The 18827-nt window shown below is 47.5% G+C and overlaps 1 protein-coding gene across 3 annotated transcripts; it reads right to left on the bottom strand.

Annotated features, from left to right (window-relative positions):
• Positions 1-1356: 1356 nt before the first annotated feature.
• Positions 1357-18801, bottom strand: LOC117139736 (tetratricopeptide repeat protein 28). Of its 3 annotated transcripts, none has more exons than XM_033302276.1 (8): positions 18728-18801; positions 17749-17839; positions 13292-13473; positions 7051-9120; positions 5825-6992; positions 4082-5762; positions 3252-4021; positions 1357-3191 (listed from the first exon to the last, which is right to left on the bottom strand). In XM_033302276.1, the coding sequence occupies exons 3-8, from the start codon at positions 13433-13435 to the stop codon at positions 1456-1458; spliced, it is 7569 nt and encodes a 2522-aa protein (XP_033158167.1). In that variant the 5' UTR covers positions 13436-13473; positions 17749-17839; positions 18728-18801; the 3' UTR covers positions 1357-1455. The 3 variants fall into 3 exon arrangements, with proteins under 3 accessions (XP_033158167.1, XP_033158166.1, XP_033158168.1); XM_033302275.1 differs by having other exon boundaries at positions 17749-17946; positions 18728-18796; XM_033302277.1 differs by lacking the exon at positions 17749-17839 and having other exon boundaries at positions 18728-18796.
• Positions 18802-18827: the final 26 nt, after the last annotated feature.

Genomic DNA, 18827 nt, shown 5'->3' on the forward strand with positions numbered 1-18827 from the left:
TTGCTGCAGGAGGCAAGGTACATAAATTAGTATAGACAAAGGATTAAGGATAGACGAATCGTGCGTTCATATATATTCGAGAGTACTGTACAAATGGATTCGGAGATAGTTTTCTTTTTACGACACAGTTTGGCACTCTACGCATTAGAGATACGCCTAATATTATTTAAATGTATTTACTTCCAGCCACAATTGAACTATGTACGGTTTATATATGCTTGCTGCTTTCGACTTTTTAGCTAAAATAAAATGGAAAACGAATCACGCCAATGCCTAGATTTCGCTTTTTATATGTAGTCCCTGTTTGTGTTAGCCTAGCCAGCAGCTTTGCCTACCAACTAACTGCTACTCATTATTTATTATTTTGCTATAACTAGAGTATTATAGGGGTTGGGAGATGAAAGTTTTGTAAAAAGTGCATAAAAAATAACGAAATAATTATATGGGTATTATGTGAATGATTTGATGCTGCTCTCAAGCCCAAAAGCACAGCACGGCGTTCGATGTTTGTGACGCGCCCGCATTTGAAGCAGCTGCAATTTTGAGTGCTTAATTTATATTAGTAATTTATACAATTATTATACGCAAAATCATGCATTGAATACACACAATATTTAAAATGATAGTATGTAAGGCCAACAAACCGCTAAGGTGGATGGATTCAATGGCAAACAAAAGTGTGAATTATACTAAACAAAAAGAGGAACACAAAGTAAAAATATTTTTAAATACAGTTTTTTATTTCACATTTTGAATATACACATTGATATAAATATATTGTAGCTATATACTAATTATGGAAATTTATCGTAGGAGTCTTGCAAGCATATTCAATGGCACACAAACGACAAAAAAAAAAAAAAAATAATACAAGATTTGGCGTAGTTAACATTTAAGAACTGTAAAGTAAAGATCCATACATATTTATATATATATACAAAAAAAAAAACAAACAAATGCAGCTATATTATTGCAGCTATATTACTAAATAAATTATAAAACAGAAAATCACACTGAAAAGATAAATTATTAAAACCTGTAAAAACTAAGTAAAACAAAATAAAATTAGTTACATTAGTTACCAAATCCCAGAAAAAATTCTCTGCTTTCACCATGCATTGGTAAATTCTTTTTTGTTTAATAAATTAAATGGAAAAGGTTGCTAAGTGGGATATCGACAAGAGATTCGAGCGTAATTCTTTTCAGGAATATGAATAATATTAAATAAAACAACATTTTCATTTGCAGATATTCAGTATAACAGTTTATTTTTGCTAAGTCATATTCTATAAATCCTATTAACTTAGGGGATCTTATTGTAGACCTAACATAGTTGAATAAATTTTAATCAGTGGCTTGGTTATGAATATAAGTTATGCCTAAAATCAGTTTATTGAAGACTATCAAAGATATAAATATATTTAGTAATTGAATACAACGAGAAATCGAATAGGTCTAGACAAGGCGAGCAGATGAGCAGGTTGCCCCCGAGGAAGCACTCTGCGCTTCCGCTTCGCTTCCTTTTCCAATTCCAGCCAAGCTAAGGGCTCCTCCGGATGCACTGGCCAGCACTCGTTTGTAGTTGCTGCTGCATTGAGAATCGGCTACCGATCGTCCATCGCCTTCATCACGTCGAGAAAGATCCACGGAGTATGGAGCTCCTGAGCGGAGCTCGGAACTCGTGGCCGTGTGAATCTCTAGACGACGCTCCAATATATCCGCTGTGGTCAGTTCGCTGGCCTGCACCAAACTGCTATCCGGCACATTGCTTAGCCAGGGCTTAAGGATGCTCTTCTTCTGAATGGTGACCGCCTTGCAGCGGCAGATGACGTCGGCGGGCTCACCACAAATGGGACACGTGGCTTCTGCGGACGTACCCGAAGTGCCCTCTACTTCATTGGCTCCTCCACCCACCACCGTGGGCATAGTGGCTCCGGATGAGCTGCCACTCAGCTCCAACTCGCTGACGGCATCCACCAGAGTCTTGAGATTAGCACCCGACTGTGGACAGGCCTCGGTTATGGACACTACCTCCTGTTCCTCATAGTTGGGACTCAACAGAAGCTTGGACAGCGGTGGAGCCAAGCCTAAGCCCACATTTCGATCATGATACATTTCCGAAATGCTTGGAGTCAGTTCGCGATTCATGTGGCGCATCATGCTGTCTTGCAGGCTCTTGGTACTCGACTTGGTAGGCGGAGGAGTCTCCTCCTGCTTGGGTTCGTTAAGCAGATCAGAGTCCGTCTGCGAAAAGTACAAGCTGGATGGATTGAAGACAACATTGGAAACATCTTCCTCCTCGGGCAGAGCAAGGGGCTTTCTTGCAGCAGATCCACTAGTCATAGCATTTCCACTACCAGGTGCACTTAGCTCCGTCCTAACACTCAGCCGGTCCATGAAGAGAGCATGCTCTTTGTTAACCCGCGCAGCAAGAGAGCTCTGAGCACTACCCAATTTGATCTTGGGTTTGCTGCGTCCACCTGCACCCACGCTCAAATTGTGGAACGTTGGTGGGCGTGGTGGTGGTAATGGTGGCTGCTGTTGAGGTATTGCTGCACTAACTCCACGTCTCAGTACCGTAGCATGCCCAGATCCCTCCCAATCGGTGGTACTGCTGGCCGAGCTAGAACTATCCGGTCTTCTATTTAGGTTCGTGGATGCTGGTGGAACTATTGCCGCTGAACTGGTCTGGGAGTAGAGACTTCTAATGCGCGTCTGATGAGCCAGTGCCAGTGATAAGCTCGGATCGGTAACTGGTGGACTGGGAGTAAAGGCTGCATCGCTCTCGCCACCTCCACCAGGTCGGGAAACTCGAACGGGAGCACGCATGCTGGCATAACCAAGTCGAGGATTGGATAAACCAAAGCCAGGTTGAGTGACATAGCCATCCGACAGGGAATGCTCACTGTCGGTGGTGTTGGCCAGACTGGAGTCCAGTGCGCCACTTCCCGCACCGCCAATGGCATCAGTTCGTCCACCATCAGGTTCTCCACGGCGTCGTACATATGAGATGAAGGCACTGCGTGGATGCAAGGGCAATGGTGCCTTGTTACCTCCATTTACGGAGGGAGTGCTGCTGGCCGCAGGCGGAATTGTCGCCACGTCCATTTCCGGTTCGGCCAGAGACTCACAGCTGCTGCTGTGATCAGAGTCTCTATCCAATCCCAAGTTTTTGGGAGCCTCACGGGTGTCTAAAGTGAGGAAATTATTATTATCACCATTAAAGCAATAGGTAATGCTGCACTACTTACCAAACAAGGCTAGAAGTGCCTGCAACACAAACTGGCACTGCCGGCGATTTGCCTGTTTTCCGGTGCGCAGGATCACTTGGTCCGCACCCACCTCCGTAAGATCAAAGCCGACGGAGGCGAGCAGTTCATGGCACCCGGCTACCCTCCAGAGTCTTACACTCAGCGGCATCTCAATAAAGCAAGTCTCGGCGATGGCATCCGATTTGGTGGAACTTGAACCGGTGGCTGGATTGGAGCCCGGAAACTGGGCTAGGATATTGCGCACCACTGCTATGATGTCGCCCGCATATTCGGCACTATTCACGTGGACCAGTTTTCCCAGAGCTTGGAGCGTAGCCGGAGTCAGGGCAAGAAGAGCCTGGAGACTGGCTGAGCACTGGGCCAGTCGTTCCTCGGGATCCGCTTGGGGGAAGAAAACGCTGGCCGGAATACCATTGGCGGCCGGCTCGACGCGGAAGCCCACTGCCATCAGCAGATCCTTCCAGCCGGCAACCGGTCCAGCTTTATTCTCTATGCTCTGCTGAGTGGTGTACATGGCATTCTTCTGGCCGCGGTGAATCCGCTGCAAACTCTTCTCCACCAGATGCAGACACACGCGCAGCGCATCTCGACAACGTTCTGGAGTTCTGAGGAGTTCGCAAAGGGCATGGCCCATGGCCACCTTGTTCGATAGCCGGATATTGCTGCCCACCAGTAGGAAACCGGCCCAGTTGGCCGGATGAGCAAAGTGCTTGGTGTGCTGCACTGTTTGCATAGCTTCCGCCAGGGCGCTGAAACAAATAAAAGTGATTAGTATTGCGATTCTTATTGAGAATACAATGATTACTTACCGGGCTGCTCGGGCACCCTGCAACAAGGCAGAGTAGAATGCGCGCAGTAGAATCTTGGCCGCTGTTTCCGGAACTGGCCAGAGCGATATAAGCACGACTCCGGCTCCGGCTAAAAGCCAACCGCCTGCCAGTTGTGCCACTCCGTCTCCGGTGATGGGTTCCACGGAGTGATATGAACTCAGGACCACTAGGCGGGCACTCAGACGCAGCTGTCGCAATTCTCCAGCTGCCAAGGTGAAATCAGTCATCTGGGGTTCGTGCGGCTCCTTTTGCTCCTGCTGTTCAGCCGTAACCACATCGCCGGGACTCAGGACCACTGCTCCCAACTGCCAGCTTATATTCGCCGCAAAGTGGACGCACTCGGCGGAGGGAAGCTCCGCCAGCACTGACTCCTTGGTGGCATTGGACCCGGCCAGTGCGGTGGCCTGCAGCATATCAGCCACCATGGCGGCCTCCTGCAAGGCTGCTGGCGATTCAGCTCCAGCCCAACCCCAGAGTTCTGCGAGATTGGATGGGATACGGGGACCTCCAACCACAAGAGCCTTGGGTGGGCGAGCTCGATCCCTTCTGATCCGCGGACGACTGCGCATAGATTGCAGTGAGGGAGCTGTAAGAATTGCACACCTCTCACACAAGTATTCTCCATCCTCTTGAGCTGCTCTTAAAATGGCAAATGGAACCAGATATAGCGAACTATCTAGTACCAGGACCAACTCCCTTCTGCCCTGTCGGTTGGTATCTGCTTCTCCAGCTGGCAATAGATCATCAAATGGCGCTAAGAGAAGATTGTACAGGATGTGCAGGCAGGATGGTCCCCGCCAAACTGGCAAGCCAGGAGCTCTCCGGGAACTTCGACTGCCAACGGATCGCGTAGAACCTTGCAGGCTGGCCACTGAGCCACCGACCGATCCCACCGAGAAAAGCGAACTCAACGAGTAGTTCGAGGAGTTGAGAAGTTGATTGCGGCTAACCATGCGAAGAAAGCCTCCTCCTCCGGAACCTCCAGCTCCGGGCAGATCCTCCAGCAGCTGTTCCGTGCTGGCACGCCATCCACTGCCGTCGCCTTCGTGAAGGAGACTCTGGGAGTTCACACCCAGATTATCTCTTACCAAGCTCATATAACGTTCCAGTAATCGATTTGCCTTATTGGATGTTCCCTGGTCTTCAGCCTGCTCCTGATTCTGATCCCTGTTTAACTTAAGTTCCCTCTCCATCTCCAGATCCTCCTCCTCCTCTTCTTCGCTGAGGGACAACGGAAGCTGCAGACTGTGGGCATCGATCTTGGCAGCATGGAAACGTACAATGCCAACATGTGGTTCCAGCAGCCAGGAGAAGAGTTGATCACCAGCCAAGCTGTAGTAAAGTACGGTCGTGCGACCACGGTCTACTGTCTCTTGAATGGACTCGCTGTCGGCCAACGGAACCTTAGAGCCCTCTCCACTCACAGCTTCCGCTCCGCCGCGTGCCTTGCATCGCTCGGCAGCCACCAGGGCATCCTCATTGCGATTCAGTGCCACGAGGAGAACTTGAAGCAGTTGATAGCAAGTGGTCTGCAGATCATAGAGAGCCTGGCGCGTCTCCGGACTTCGCTGTTCATGGCGCACGGACTCCAGCAGTTGGGCGGCAGTCTCTAGTTGAATGTGGGCTCCTTCGGCATCGCCAGAGGATCGAAGGGCAAGACCTACGGGGAAGATCAAGAGAAAGGTTAAAAATGGTCATAATTCACTCCTACTTCCCACTTACCTAATTGATGTCTTATCTTGGCTTCCTCCTCTGACTTTCCCGTGGTCTGAGCACTTGCTAATCCTTGCCGCAGGTAGTCCACCGCTTGATTGTGCTGTTCCAGCTGGTGGTGAACCCTTCCCAAAGCCAGGCATGCCATCGCCTTTGCCAAGCGATCTGTACTCAACTCCAATTGCCGTTCGTAGCACTTAAGGGCTTCTGCCTGCTGGCCCAGGGATTCGTGGACGGATCCCAGATTACTCAAAGCTCTGGCTTGCAAGGCGGGAGCAGAGAGTTCCGTACAAATCTCCAGATCCTGCCGGTGCAGCTCCAATGCTTGCGCATGCTGCCCCATTCGCTGTTGCACCTGCCCGAGGGCACACATGGCATCCGATTCCAGAGCTCGATCCTGCAGACCCTGTGCCAACTCACGCTGATGCTCCAGGCAGTTCAAAGCCTGGGCATGATTCCCGAGGGCGGCATGAACGTGACCCAAGTCACCATAGGCTAATGCTTTGATCTCTGGGCTGTGTAGTTCGTGGGCGACCACCAGACGTTTCTCGAGGCAAACCAAAGCAGCGGGCAATTGACCTAGTGCTCTTCTGGCTTGACCCAATCCTCGATAGGCGCGCTCCTGATCCCGATGGCTGGTCAAACCCAAGGCCAGCTGAAGTTGACGGTCGTGACACTTTAGAGCCTCCTCATAATCTCCTAGAGCGGCATAGCAATCACCCAAATGACCCAACGCTCGCGCACGATCCGCTTGAGTAGAGGGCAGGGATACGCGTTCCAGGGTTCCCAATTGCGCCTCCAGGCAGCCAATGGCCGCCTCATAGTGGGCCATGTTCAGTCGAGCAATGCCCAGATTCCCATGCGCTTGGGCCTCCACTGCAGCATCCCTTTGCTCCTGAGCCCGTTCCAATTGCTCCTGATAGCACTTCACCGCATTCGTCCAACTGCACAGGGCCATGTGCACGGCTCCCAAGTGTCCATGGGCACGACATTCGCCGGACAAGTCGCCCAGCTCCTGGCGCAGCGTCAACTCCTGGGTGTGATGACCCAATGCCTTATCCCAACGGCGCATCAATCGGTGGGCCAATCCCAGAGCTCCACAAGCAGCTGCCTCCATGGAACGATCTCCAGCAGCTCTGGCTAAAGCCAACTGGCGTTGATACAACTTAATGGCCTCCTAGAAAGAACGAGAAAAGGATTTAGGAACGATTGGAGAAGGGGAATCTCTTATTTACCTCATGTGATCCCGTTCGTATGAGGATATCACCAATATTGCCCAATGCTCTAAACTTGGCTGGCAGTTGGTTGGTGGCATGGGCCACCGCTAGAAACAGCTGCTGACATTCCAACGCCGCAGCAGTGTGTCCCAGGGCCAGATGAGCCAGTCCCAGATTACAGTACGCCCTGCCCATGTTCGGTCGATGTTGGGCATCCTTGGCCAGGGCCAGATCCTGGTCGTAGTACCTTACAGCCGCCCGATAATTGCCCAGCGAGAAGTGGGCGTAGCCGAGTAGATGACACGCCTTACCCTCGGCAGCAACGTCACCCAGTTCCTGGGCGAGCATCAGGTAACTCTCGTAATGAGGCACCGCCTCCTCATACTCCTGTCTTCCACTCAGGCAGTTGCCCAGGTTGAGCAGGGCACACGCCTCTCCAGCCGTATCCTTCAAGGATCTTGCGGTGGCAAGATGCGCTCGATAGTGGGTCAAGGCTGCATCATGGGCACCAAGTGCCTGATAGGCTACGGCCAGATTGCCATGAGTGGCCGCCTCAGCACTGCGATCGTTCATCGCCTGATTGATGGCCAGTTCCTGCTTGTGGTACTTCACCGCCGCCTCGTAGGATCCAGCCATGTGGGCCATCCTGGCCATGTTCCCGTAGGCCTTGCCCATGCCCGTTCGATCGCCCAGGGAGCGGGCAATCCCGAGATGAGCCTGATGCAGTTTCAAAGCAGCATCGTGGGATCCAAGCATTTGGTAGACAATACCGAGATTAGAGCATGCTCTGCCCTCGCCCAGTTTATCCCTCGCTGCCAATGCCATGGCCAACTGCCGTTCGTGGAACCTTTTGGAGGCACTGGCATCACCGGCACAACGCGCCGCATGGCCCAAGCCAGCGTAGGCAGCCGCCTCAATGGATCGATCTCCCAGTGCTTGCGCAATCCGGAGCACCTGCTCGTGACATGCAGCCGCCTGGGTGAACTGACGCCGCTGATGATGAGCAGAGCCCAGATTGGAGTACGCCCTGGCCTCTTCCACCTGGTCGTGCAACTTGCGTGCTAGTCTTAAGTGCTGCGAATGGCAGTCCAAGGCAGCTTCACATTCTCCGAGAGCCAAGTACACCGCTCCCACGTTGCCAATCTCCCGAGCCTCCTGCAATCGATCTCCCAGTTGCTTGAAGAGCTGCACACACTGTTTGTGGGAGGCCAGGGCATTGGGGTAATCCCCGCTAGCCGTGTACACGTGTCCCAGTGAGGTCAAGGCTGCGGCTGCCGCCTGAGTATCCTTGCACTTCATCGCCAGGACGAGTTGATAGCGATGCGCTGTGAGTGCCTCCTTGTGGGCTCCTTGACTGAAGTAGGCCGAACCCAGATTGCCATGTGCCCGACACTCGCCTGCGGTATCTCCCAGGGATTTGGCCACCGCCAGATCCTGCTGCATGTAACCAATAGCCTGATCCAACTGATTCAGGGCCCAGTGCGCGGAACTCAAGGCGCTGAAGACAGAACCCCTCAGTTTGAGGGAGCAACTGCCGATGCGAAGAGCAGCCTCCAGAACAGTCACCGCCGCCGGATACTGTGTCGCCTGTAGGAGCTCCTGACCCACCACAGAGCTGACCACAAATGGCGACTCCTGCAACTGCATGGTGCGCAATTGCTGCAACGTGGGCTCCAGTGCCGCACGCAAAGGACTCTTCAAAGACGCTTCGACCAGGCCACCCATCAGCTGCTTGTTGCTCGGTTCCTGGGCCAATCCGGAGGCGAAAGCAGCCAGAGCCTCACCATAACGACCGAGACACTGCAGTGCCACGCCCTGACGGAAGTACGCCTTTGGCCATTGCGGACACAAATCCCTCGCCTGCGTCGCATCCTGCAAAGCGGCCGTAAATTGACCCTGTTTCAGTAACGCAGCCGATCGATTGCTGTACAGGATGTGGTTGCCCGGATCCAGCTGCAGTGCATCCGTGTAGAGCAGCACGGCCGTAGCGAAGTCACCGCTCTGGCAGGCGGCATTCGATTGACGCACCTTCTCCAGGAAGAGGGCACGGTTTGCAGCGGGCAACTCCGGCGTGCATTCCGGCTCATTCTGCAGATGAAACATATTTCAAGCAAGTGAGCATATGTGTTTTTATTATATATGTTATAATTATGGAGGTTTCTTAGGAGGAGATGATATGATATTTTCTCTACGTGTAACCGATTAGAGTTAGCATTGATTATGGCCAAATTACTGGGATGAGGAGCATTCCTCAATGCGATGGCCTTAGTAGAGCAATAAACACAACTGTACAAAAGTGGAGGAGCAGGCGGTGCCAGGAGAGGATTTGCAGAATTGAGGGAAGAGTCTGTATGATTGCACATCTGCCGCTGTTATTGGGAAGTACAGTGGGCTTGAGTGGCATTTTTCAGAGGAGAAAACTAAAGATACTTGATCAAATGGAATGAATACATATACATATATGGCAGCTGAAAAGGAAGTTTAATGATTTTTAAATTACCCTGCCTTTATTTTGTTTATTATCCAATGTTCCTAATCTTCAACGTATCCCGTAGAACCTTTATTTCCAGGTAAACCCCGACGACTGGCTGACCCACAGTGCGGTCCGTCGGTGGGTTGTAATTATGTTAAATGCCGACGCACCAGCTTGGCGGCCAAGTCAAGTCGCCTGCCCTCGGAACACAGGTATGCGGCCACCGAGTCACGTTCCCCGGCCAACTGCTGTTCACAGCTCGCACTGCTCACAGCTCCAAGCTCCCAGCTCCCAGCTCCCGATCCTGTTCGCTGGCCAGGCCATCAAATGCGGAAGCAATTCCACGAATTCGTGGCCCAAGAACTGAACTGAACAGACGACCACGACTATGCTGCTGGTGAATCAGTAGCTTACTAGCTGAGTAGCTGTGGATCTGTGGCCTTTTTTGGCATAGGCCACCGATGGCCATGGTCACGGCCACATCCACATTGCCGGGACGTTGAGAGACGAGACCGTGACAACGACGTGGAAATTTTTACATATTTTTTGAAGCAATTAAATGCAATGAGTATGCAAATGCATTAGGCCAGCACTGAGACGGCGACCGAGTGCCCAGTTGGCCAGTCCTTGATAGGAAACGTGGCCAGCTGGCGAGGCGTGAGTCTCGGTGGATACCTTGGCTAGATTGGCCTTCTGGCCGAGAGCTCTGCGAGCTCCGAATAAATCAGCCTGCAACAAAGTATCTGACAGATGCAGAACGCAATTTTCGTTTTATGCTGCCTAAAAAAGACGGCCAAAACGGACTTGGCCCCAGCGATAAGGCCCAAATGAAGAGGGCGTTGCCAAAAAAATAAAAAAAAACTAATATAAGGGAAGCACCGAAAAAAGGAGAGCGCATGGAAACCGAATGGCTTAATACACTAGCATATTAGATATTGTTATTGAAAATGAAAAATAAGTACATATGATACCAAGTTACTAAGGCCAACTTCTGACTTAGTGAATGGACCCTTTCCAAACAGAACTTGGACTCTTCATCTTCGGAGCGTTGGCGGTGCTAGCCGAGTAGATCTCGCAGACATGATATGGCGGTTCTGCTGCCAATGGTCAAAGTCAAATAACACGCACAGAGTGCAGCAACATGCCCTCCAAATGGCCAACGAAGAAGATCTCCAGCGGTAGGGAGCGCCGCTCTGGGAATTCGGACGGAATGGCATTAGCAGATGTTATCACTTTGACTAAAATAATAATAATAATAGCAGTCAGTCCGAACTTCAGCCGGAATGTCGATGGCTTAGGATAGGGATAAGCTCAGTCTGCGGGAATGCTGCAGAGGTATGAGTATTCCGTGATCCAGCGATGACAGATGGTAGACATTACTTTCAAGTAAGTATACCTCTCGGGGAGGTGCCTACTATGTTTTATTATTTATTTTGCGGTTTAAGCCCACTTTTTGGTGAGCTGAAAACTTGTGAAAGCATCCTTAAAAAGCATATTAAAACGGTTTCTCTAATGAATTAAGTATCTTTTAAGTAACTGGCTACCGCTTTTATTGACCATACGAATTCCATTTTTGCCGCGAGGCATTTCTTGCTGGTGCTGGATGAGCTCCGGATCAGTAACAAGATCACTGGAGGCACTTTTCTGTATTTGTATCTCCTAATTAACTACCTTTCTTTCCTTAACACAGTGCACAAAATCTCGGATCTTTTTCTGGATTTTCTGCCCTTTCGCTCCGTTTTTTGTTGCACACCGTGCTGTGTATGTCAATTTAGGAATTGGCGCCCAAATGGCACATAGAGAAGTCATGTAAAGTGATAGTCTGGCTATCTCGCTTCGCCAATTCCAGCTAAATTGGCAGCAGCAGCAACAGTTGCAGCAGTTGCAGTTGCTGTTGCTGTTGCCGCACCAACATGGCCAACAGCAGCAGCCAACTTGGGCCAACCGTGCAATAGCAGCATTTTAGAAAATAGTCAAAGACGGACAAGAATTTTATGCAATGAGAAAGGGAGAAAAGCGGGTAGAGAAAGGAAGTTGCAAGTCGGCGGTTGGAATTCAGGAATGCAAGAGAAAAACCTGCGATTCGAGAACTGGTCGCCGTTTTCCTGGCTGTCCGCCCAGCAGCCAAAGCAAAAAAAAAAAGCGCAGAGAAAAATAAAGTGAGCGCTCAGTAAGACAAAAAGTGGCACCCATAGATGCACTCGGGCTGCCGCCTGGAACCAAACGGGCTAGTATGTGTGTTGGCCAAGTTGGCTTTTTGTCCACACATATGTACGAGTATATGTGTGTTAGCCCCAGAGGATGGAGCATCGATAAAGTCAGCCGCATTGGAATGCAAACAATTTCACGATTGCTCGTGGCGCACATTGGCATGTTTTGCGCTCAGCTCGAGAATTTTGTTGCAATTTAACGCGTAATAAAATAATTAGCTGCGGGCTGAGCTCCTCTGAATCTCTGCCACTTTGGAAAGCCGCGCCTAATCTCCGATTATCCCATTGCAGCGTAGGCAGGAAGTTGGGCCTCTTAGATATTTAATCCAGGCATTAAACTTTTAATTTTATTAGACACCGCTTTTAGTGTTTAATATATGGTCTTAATTTAGATTGTGTTCCACTTAGTGAACTCAAAATACTAACTGCATATAAACATAATTATAAAACAAATATAAAAGCTTATTAAGAACAGGCTTGAGTTGCAAACATAACATTATTATGGAGTAGTCCTGTATCTTCGCAGTAAAAGCGAACTTAAACTCTAGATTTTATTTTATATGACCATCAGCGGGTAACCTTTAAATATTTGTCTGTTTAGACTTAATCGAAAGCGACATTAGTCTGGAATTTATGCACTCATTTAGCTGCTGATTCCCCCACCTCGCTGACCACCAACCCGAAATTCCTGGCCACGCTTCTCTGATTGCAGAAACTGAGGGGAACAGGATTGGGATCTGGGAATGGGCAGGGGATTGGTCACTTCCTATCGTCTGTCTAGCTGGCAAAAAGGGACACTCGAATGCCAGTCAGTCGGCGAGACAGGCCGCAGGGGTCTGAATCTGGATGCTGGATGCTGGACTCCCTGATCTTCTGGATTCCGAATTCTGGACTGGTCCGTCGCAGAGACAGAGCCTGAAACTTATCCAACATCGTTGACGTTGTCGTCTGTTCCTCAAGTTGTTGGATCTTTTTTGTTCTTGCCCATGACATGACAGCGCGGAATATGATGAAAGGGCCCAGGGAAAAGGAGTCAGGGTCAGAGGAGGAGTCGGAGTTTGGAGTCAGTGTCAGACCCATTCCCATTCCCATTCCCGTTCCCATTCGCAATCGCTTGAGGTTTTGCGTTTTGGCATTTTTATCTCCCCGCTCGGCTGGGCTTTTGTTTAATTTGGCCCTTGTAGCTAAGCCCTTTTGTAGTCTTGCCGCTGAGTTAATCAACATTGAAATCATTTTGCCATCATTTTGATTATTGCCCCTGATTGTTTTTTTTTTCCCCCCAGTACAAAAAGCGCACAGACTCGCTTTTTTCTTATTGACTTATTTCCACTGCCTCATCTCGTCGCTTTGTTGAAATTTTTTTCGGCGAGCGTAATGCCTGATTAAGTTTTATACATTTGAAGGCCATAAATAATTGTCATGGTGTTTGAACTGCAAACTGGAAATACACGGGCTGGCAAACATGTTTTTCGATGGTTCGTTGGGACGAGGGGCGGTGGCTGAGGTGGGGTTGTACGGCCACAGACCAAAAGCATAATTAAACAATAATACGATTTCCTTTCGCCTTTCGACTTACCTCGGAGAAATCCCGCTGCGACATCTTATTCAGCAGCTGCTCGCCAACGATGGCAATTTCGGCATTGTTCTCATTATTACCAGCGGCGTGATTATTTGCATTAAAGTTTAATGGCAAATTTATAATGTTCTCATAATTCGTCATTTGTGTGCCAGCGAGGAAACATTAGGATCTTCGTATCTCTGCAAAGAAAAGCGGAGTAGATGGTGTTTTGTTTATAGAGCAGCTATATAAATGCAGAAAATAAAGCAAACCAAAAGAATAAAGCCCTGACAATGAGACTTTCAAATGCCAGGGAGAATTCTAGGGAATCAAGGGACGCCTCTTATGCAAATATTGGCCGATCCTCAGCCGCAGTCACATAAACTTGACAATTGAATGTGGCCATAAATTTGTGCGAACCCCAGACCCCCAACCCCCTATTTCCCCCCAAATTCCCCGCCCAGAAAACAGACAAGCCATGGCGCACAGTGGCCTCAACTTCGGTGAGAATTCTGTTTTGCCACTTGGGGTTTTTCGTTTGGGTGTCGGCTTTGGGTTGCGAGATTCTGATAGCGCCATTCACTTGCCAGCGGCGCCTGCCTATCAACAGCATCGGAATTGAAAAACCGCCTCTTCCCTTCGAATTTGTTATCATTTAATTGGCTCGCCTTCTAGAGAGAAAGTTGCGAAAAGCAAACAAGCGGCTGTAATTAAAAAGGCACCGAAATCAATTAATGCCTTCTTCATAGGCGGAAGCTACCAGAACGCGAAGAGATGCGATTCGATCCATTCAGCGTCGCGTCTCTTAATGGGCTTCCATTGGCGGTGGCCAGAAGCCATAGATACATAGATACTCAGATACACAGATGCACAGATGCACGGCCCTAATTGAAATGTTAGGCCTTGTAACAAGAGTGCGTTGAGTGACAGGCCGAGGAAAACCGCAGTCACCATGGATGCGTGAATCCCTGGAAAGGTGCGTTCCCCCAGCTGAATTGATTATTCAGTGCAACTCGCATGGAATTCTAATGAGTGAGTCGCGGGTTTGGAATTTCTACAATCAAATTTTATTGAGTGCACAATGCACTGACCACCGGCCATTATTGTGCGCTCTTCCATATTTTTATGACCATTGCTGTGCTCTCAATTCGCTGCTATCGTCGTCAAAACTGCCTACAAATAGGCATAAAAATCGTGGCATAAACCGTAATGCATTCAGGTGGTTGTCATAAAGCGCTTATCAATTGGTCAGCGTCTGTGTGGCGGCACTTTTAACAGTTCGCTTTTATTACTTGCATTTGTTGTAGTTTTTGTTCGCCATTTCTTTAGTTGGTCCCCCCTTTTTTTTTTGGCACAATTATCATTCGTTTCTGCGATTGCGAGTTTTTTTTTTTTGCAGCTTTTTAACGATTATGATGACCGGTCTCATAGCAAATGAGATAATTTAGATGCCTTAATGGTTTTATAATTGTACTTGGTGGCAGCTTTTTATGTGCCAGTGTCTCGGTTTTTCTGTACAAGTTGGATTATGATACCTAGGGTTCCGGATGGGCGAATTTTTCGCTTTCGATTATGTTTTCTGTTACTTTTTGCTGGCAAACCGGACAAGTTTGTGCCCTAAGTCTTTCGTACATTCATTGAGTTGTGTGGAAATAAAGTCATAGAAAGTTGTTGTTTGCGTAGCTTCTTTTCAGTTAACATTTTGCCTTCTCTAATATAGCATTTATTTTTTATATGGTATCCTACTTTTGCTTCCTGTAACTTATTGTTATCCCTATTACCATGCCAGAGCACACATTTTGTAAAGCTGCAAACAAGGAGTAATGCGTACTATTTAATCTATTTTTGTAGCTAATGAACCCTTACACTTTATTTGCGCCAAAAGTCAACAAATGCTACACCACAACGGCACCAACAACAAGAATCGCTTTGAATTGCTTTTGTCAGGTCATTAGCGTTGACTAAATTCTCCTTAACTTAGTCTCCTTTGGAGGGGCCAGCGTCAACTCCACCTTCACCAGCACCACCTCCACCTCCATCTCCGCCATCACCAACACCCCTCTCTCTGGCCAAGCCACTGTCACAGTAACAAAGTGTTGCAACAGTCTTGCATTTGGCTACGTTGGCGGTCGTTTAACGAGCACAAAACTCAGCCCTGGGCATCATGGCAACAGCAAGGAGGACTCGTCGGCATGAACCGAAAAAAATAACATGACCACCAATGGTTCAGATGGTTTAGAGGAGGCAGCGGGTATGCTGCGACTTTATTACAACTTCTATAAATGATTTCCGCTATTAAAGTGAAACATTTTTGCATAATTTTTCACTTAGAAAGGACAACAAGGAACAGCACCAACGAAATCGATCAGGAACTGGAACGGAACGAGGGGTAGGCGCAGGAGGAGCAGGAGATGGGCATCGGAGAAATTCCTCACGCTTCATGAGACCCGCCAGGTATGCCCCAAAATATTCCACACCACAACGCCTACCCAGACCCATATACCATGCCCCCATACCCATACCCAAACTCCTGATCCGCGTTAAGGGTCTCCTGCCAGACCGCGTTCATCGTCATCGTCAACGTCTTCTTCGGTCGGTTTTTGATGATAATGCCCCTGCTCCGGCTCCAACTGCATCCCAATGCCCCTCCTCCGAGTCAGCCATCTCGTAACCTGTTGAAATGTGTGACAAATTGGGCGTAAAGAGGCCTCAGTCCTGTCCCTTCCCAAGATTCTGTCCCATTAAACCCCCGAGCATGAAACGTGGGCGTGACAGCACCGATTTTGGTTAAGGTTTTTTTTTTCGATGCTTTTCCTTTGCCCGAAAAGGCCGAAAAATATATTTGGAGCGTTCTCAGTGCAGAAATTGAGTCATAAATTATTATGTTTATTACATTTTGCGATTAAGTGCACTTGGTGGGTTGCCTTCGCGCGTAAATACATGTATATAAAATATACTTATCATAAGTATAGGGAATCAACATAAATTTAATGAATTCAATAAATCAGAAATGTCCTGTTACTAGTCATTTATCTATGTAAACTTATTACACTTCTTTTGGAAACCAAAAGTTTCCCATGGTTTCGCTCGTTGTCACTTTCCACCCTAAATGGCCGCGTCTTTTTCCACACATTGGACACTTGTTAGCGGACAAATCGGCAACAAAATTAATCACACAACATGAGATGTGTTGCGGCTAAGAGGTGTTTATGTTTTTTGTTTCGTAGGCCTAGCGTTTTCGCAGCCGTAACTGGCATGTTGTACAATTTCTGGAAAACTCATTAAAATTGCTGACTGGCTAGGAAACACACGAGTACAGATACATATTTTCCAGTTGCCGCAACATGAAAACAGCATTGAATAGAAAAAGGAAACAAGGCGGACGAAAGAAGAAAGATGCAGGCAGGCCAAACGAAATGCAATTTTAATGAAGCCAAAGTCGCAGCCACTTGTTGCAGTTGCAGTTGTTTCTGTGGCAAGCCGCATTGTTGCCGCCTTATAAGCACGCCATGCATTTGTTGTCCGCAATGCGAGTGGCACGATGTAATTGACATCATTAGACTAAAGCGCACCGAGTTCGACTAGAAAGTGGCCGGCTCTTCCTCTTCCCGGCATTGTGGCACCGTTAGTCCCATTGCCATTCTACGGGCGACGCAGCCCACCCAGCGCAAGTTCGTGTTCTAAGTCTTTTGTTTTTTCTTGGAATTTCATTTCATTGAAATTCTTTGTTTCATTGTTCTGTGCTGTAAGATGTAAGTAGTATAAGGTATTTAAAATTGCCTTGACCTTAATTTTAAATTATAATTTCAGAGCAAATATCTAAGCTGTACTAAAACCACTGAAACAACTGGTTTACATATGAGTGTATATTATGCATACTACAATTTTGTTAAAAATTAATTAAAATGTCATATTGAAGCTTAGTCACATTATGTTATTATCCTTGTAGGTTTAAATACATTTACAGCTTTCACTTTAAATGTTTGACGACAAATGAATTAAGTTCGTGTCCTAAGACTTTTAAATTTTCGACGAATTATATTGCGTAATTTTTTGGTTATATTTAAGTTGATACTATAGTTACTATATAAACTGAATTTACACTGAAATGCCAATTACGTTAAAATATGTAGCCCCAAAAGTAAAAACGCCAGCATCATTATTATTTTAATGGTATCGTGATACGATGCATGTTAAAAGTCATTGTAGTAAATTCCGACCAAAAAGTAACCCCTACACGGCTACTAGGCACCGTTAGTCCGACTGCACGACCCACCGCGATGAGAAAAATGCCAAGGTACCCCACAGCGTTCCAAACGAGGCCCCAATTATGCAAATTATTAAATGAAAATAAAATCTAATATAATTATTTCGTGCTGGAGATTCGAATTCCTAATGCCATTGTCACATAAATTTCAAGTTTAAGCATTTTCGGTTAAGACTTTCGTTGGGAATTTATGGGGATTCATGCTCACCATGGAATGTGGCTGGAGACTGGAAATCTCTGCTTTGTTCTCCACTCTCTTTTCCCCTTTTTTATTGTTTCTCGCTTTGTTTTATCACAGGCTGCCGCAGAATTATTTTGAATTAATGTAATGGGTGAAAATGTGGCTCATAAAATAGTAATTATACGAAATTAGAGCAAACTTGATGGCGATTTTCCTACGATTACGCTGGTAATAGGTCAATATTAATGAGTAACGAACGGTATTGAAAAATTTTCGCACTCAAAATGATTAATGGCGAATATATGCAACCGTTATTTGCTTATTTATCGCAACTTTTGGCTGCACATTATATAATTTTACAGATTTATGCAGCTTAGCGGAGGTTGCATAAATTATTAATACATTTTTATGGCTCTTTGGTGTCATTTTGGTCAGTAATTTATGTAGAATACGGCTGGGCCAACAACAAGAATCCGAAGAAGAGGAAAAAGCAGAAGGAGAAGTCGCACTCGCTCACACACACACAACACAGCCACACACACACACTGGAACTCAAACGCGGGTCAAACAAGTCAAGCAACTTTTTTCACCTCTTTGGCCAATCTTCGGATTGCCTTCCTTTTTTTCTCTTTTTCTCCTCTTGTTATTAGTAGCATTTACTTAGGAATGCACCAAAGCGAGAACGTATCGGAAAAAATGTACCAACAGCCACAAGTGCACAATTGAAAAAAATTCGGTTGGAAAATGGTTTTGGCCTGGTTTTCTGCACCCAGAAGAAGCGAATGAGAGACGGTGTGTGAAAGAGAGTTTCGAAAATTCCCGATCGCGAACAGATGTCAAAGCCAGTGGACGAGTTCAAAGGCCATTTGCCGCAAATCTCCCATGTTTTTGGACCGCATTTTATTTTTGGTAACTTCACTGCCTTTTCGCTTTTCTTTTTGGCCTGGTGAGCAATAAATTTGCAACAGCCACCGCTACACACGCACGGGCACTAACACACACTCACTGTTTCTGTTGTTGCTCGAAACGGAATCCGCGTTTGTTGTTCAGGTGTTGTACGAGCCGCATGCGAAATTCAACTGTGGCGAGAAAATCGAGACTCGAAT

Source organism: Drosophila mauritiana, chromosome 3L (genome assembly GCF_004382145.1).
Source record: "Drosophila mauritiana strain mau12 chromosome 3L, ASM438214v1, whole genome shotgun sequence".
NCBI lineage: Eukaryota > Metazoa > Arthropoda > Insecta > Diptera > Drosophilidae > Drosophila > Drosophila mauritiana.

Excerpts from the sequence above, each read along its gene's own strand:
- LOC117139736 (XM_033302276.1), bottom strand. The coding sequence starts at position 13,435 with ATGACGAATTATGAGAACATTATAAATTTGCCATTAAACTTTAATGCA. Across the intron at positions 6,993-7,050 it reads TACGAACGGGATCACATGAG|GAGGCCATTAAGTTGTATCA; the intron begins GTAAATAAGAGA and ends CGTTCTTTCTAG. Across the intron at positions 4,022-4,081 it reads CAGGGTGCCCGAGCAGCCCG|CGCCCTGGCGGAAGCTATGC; the intron begins GTAAGTAATCAT and ends TATTTGTTTCAG.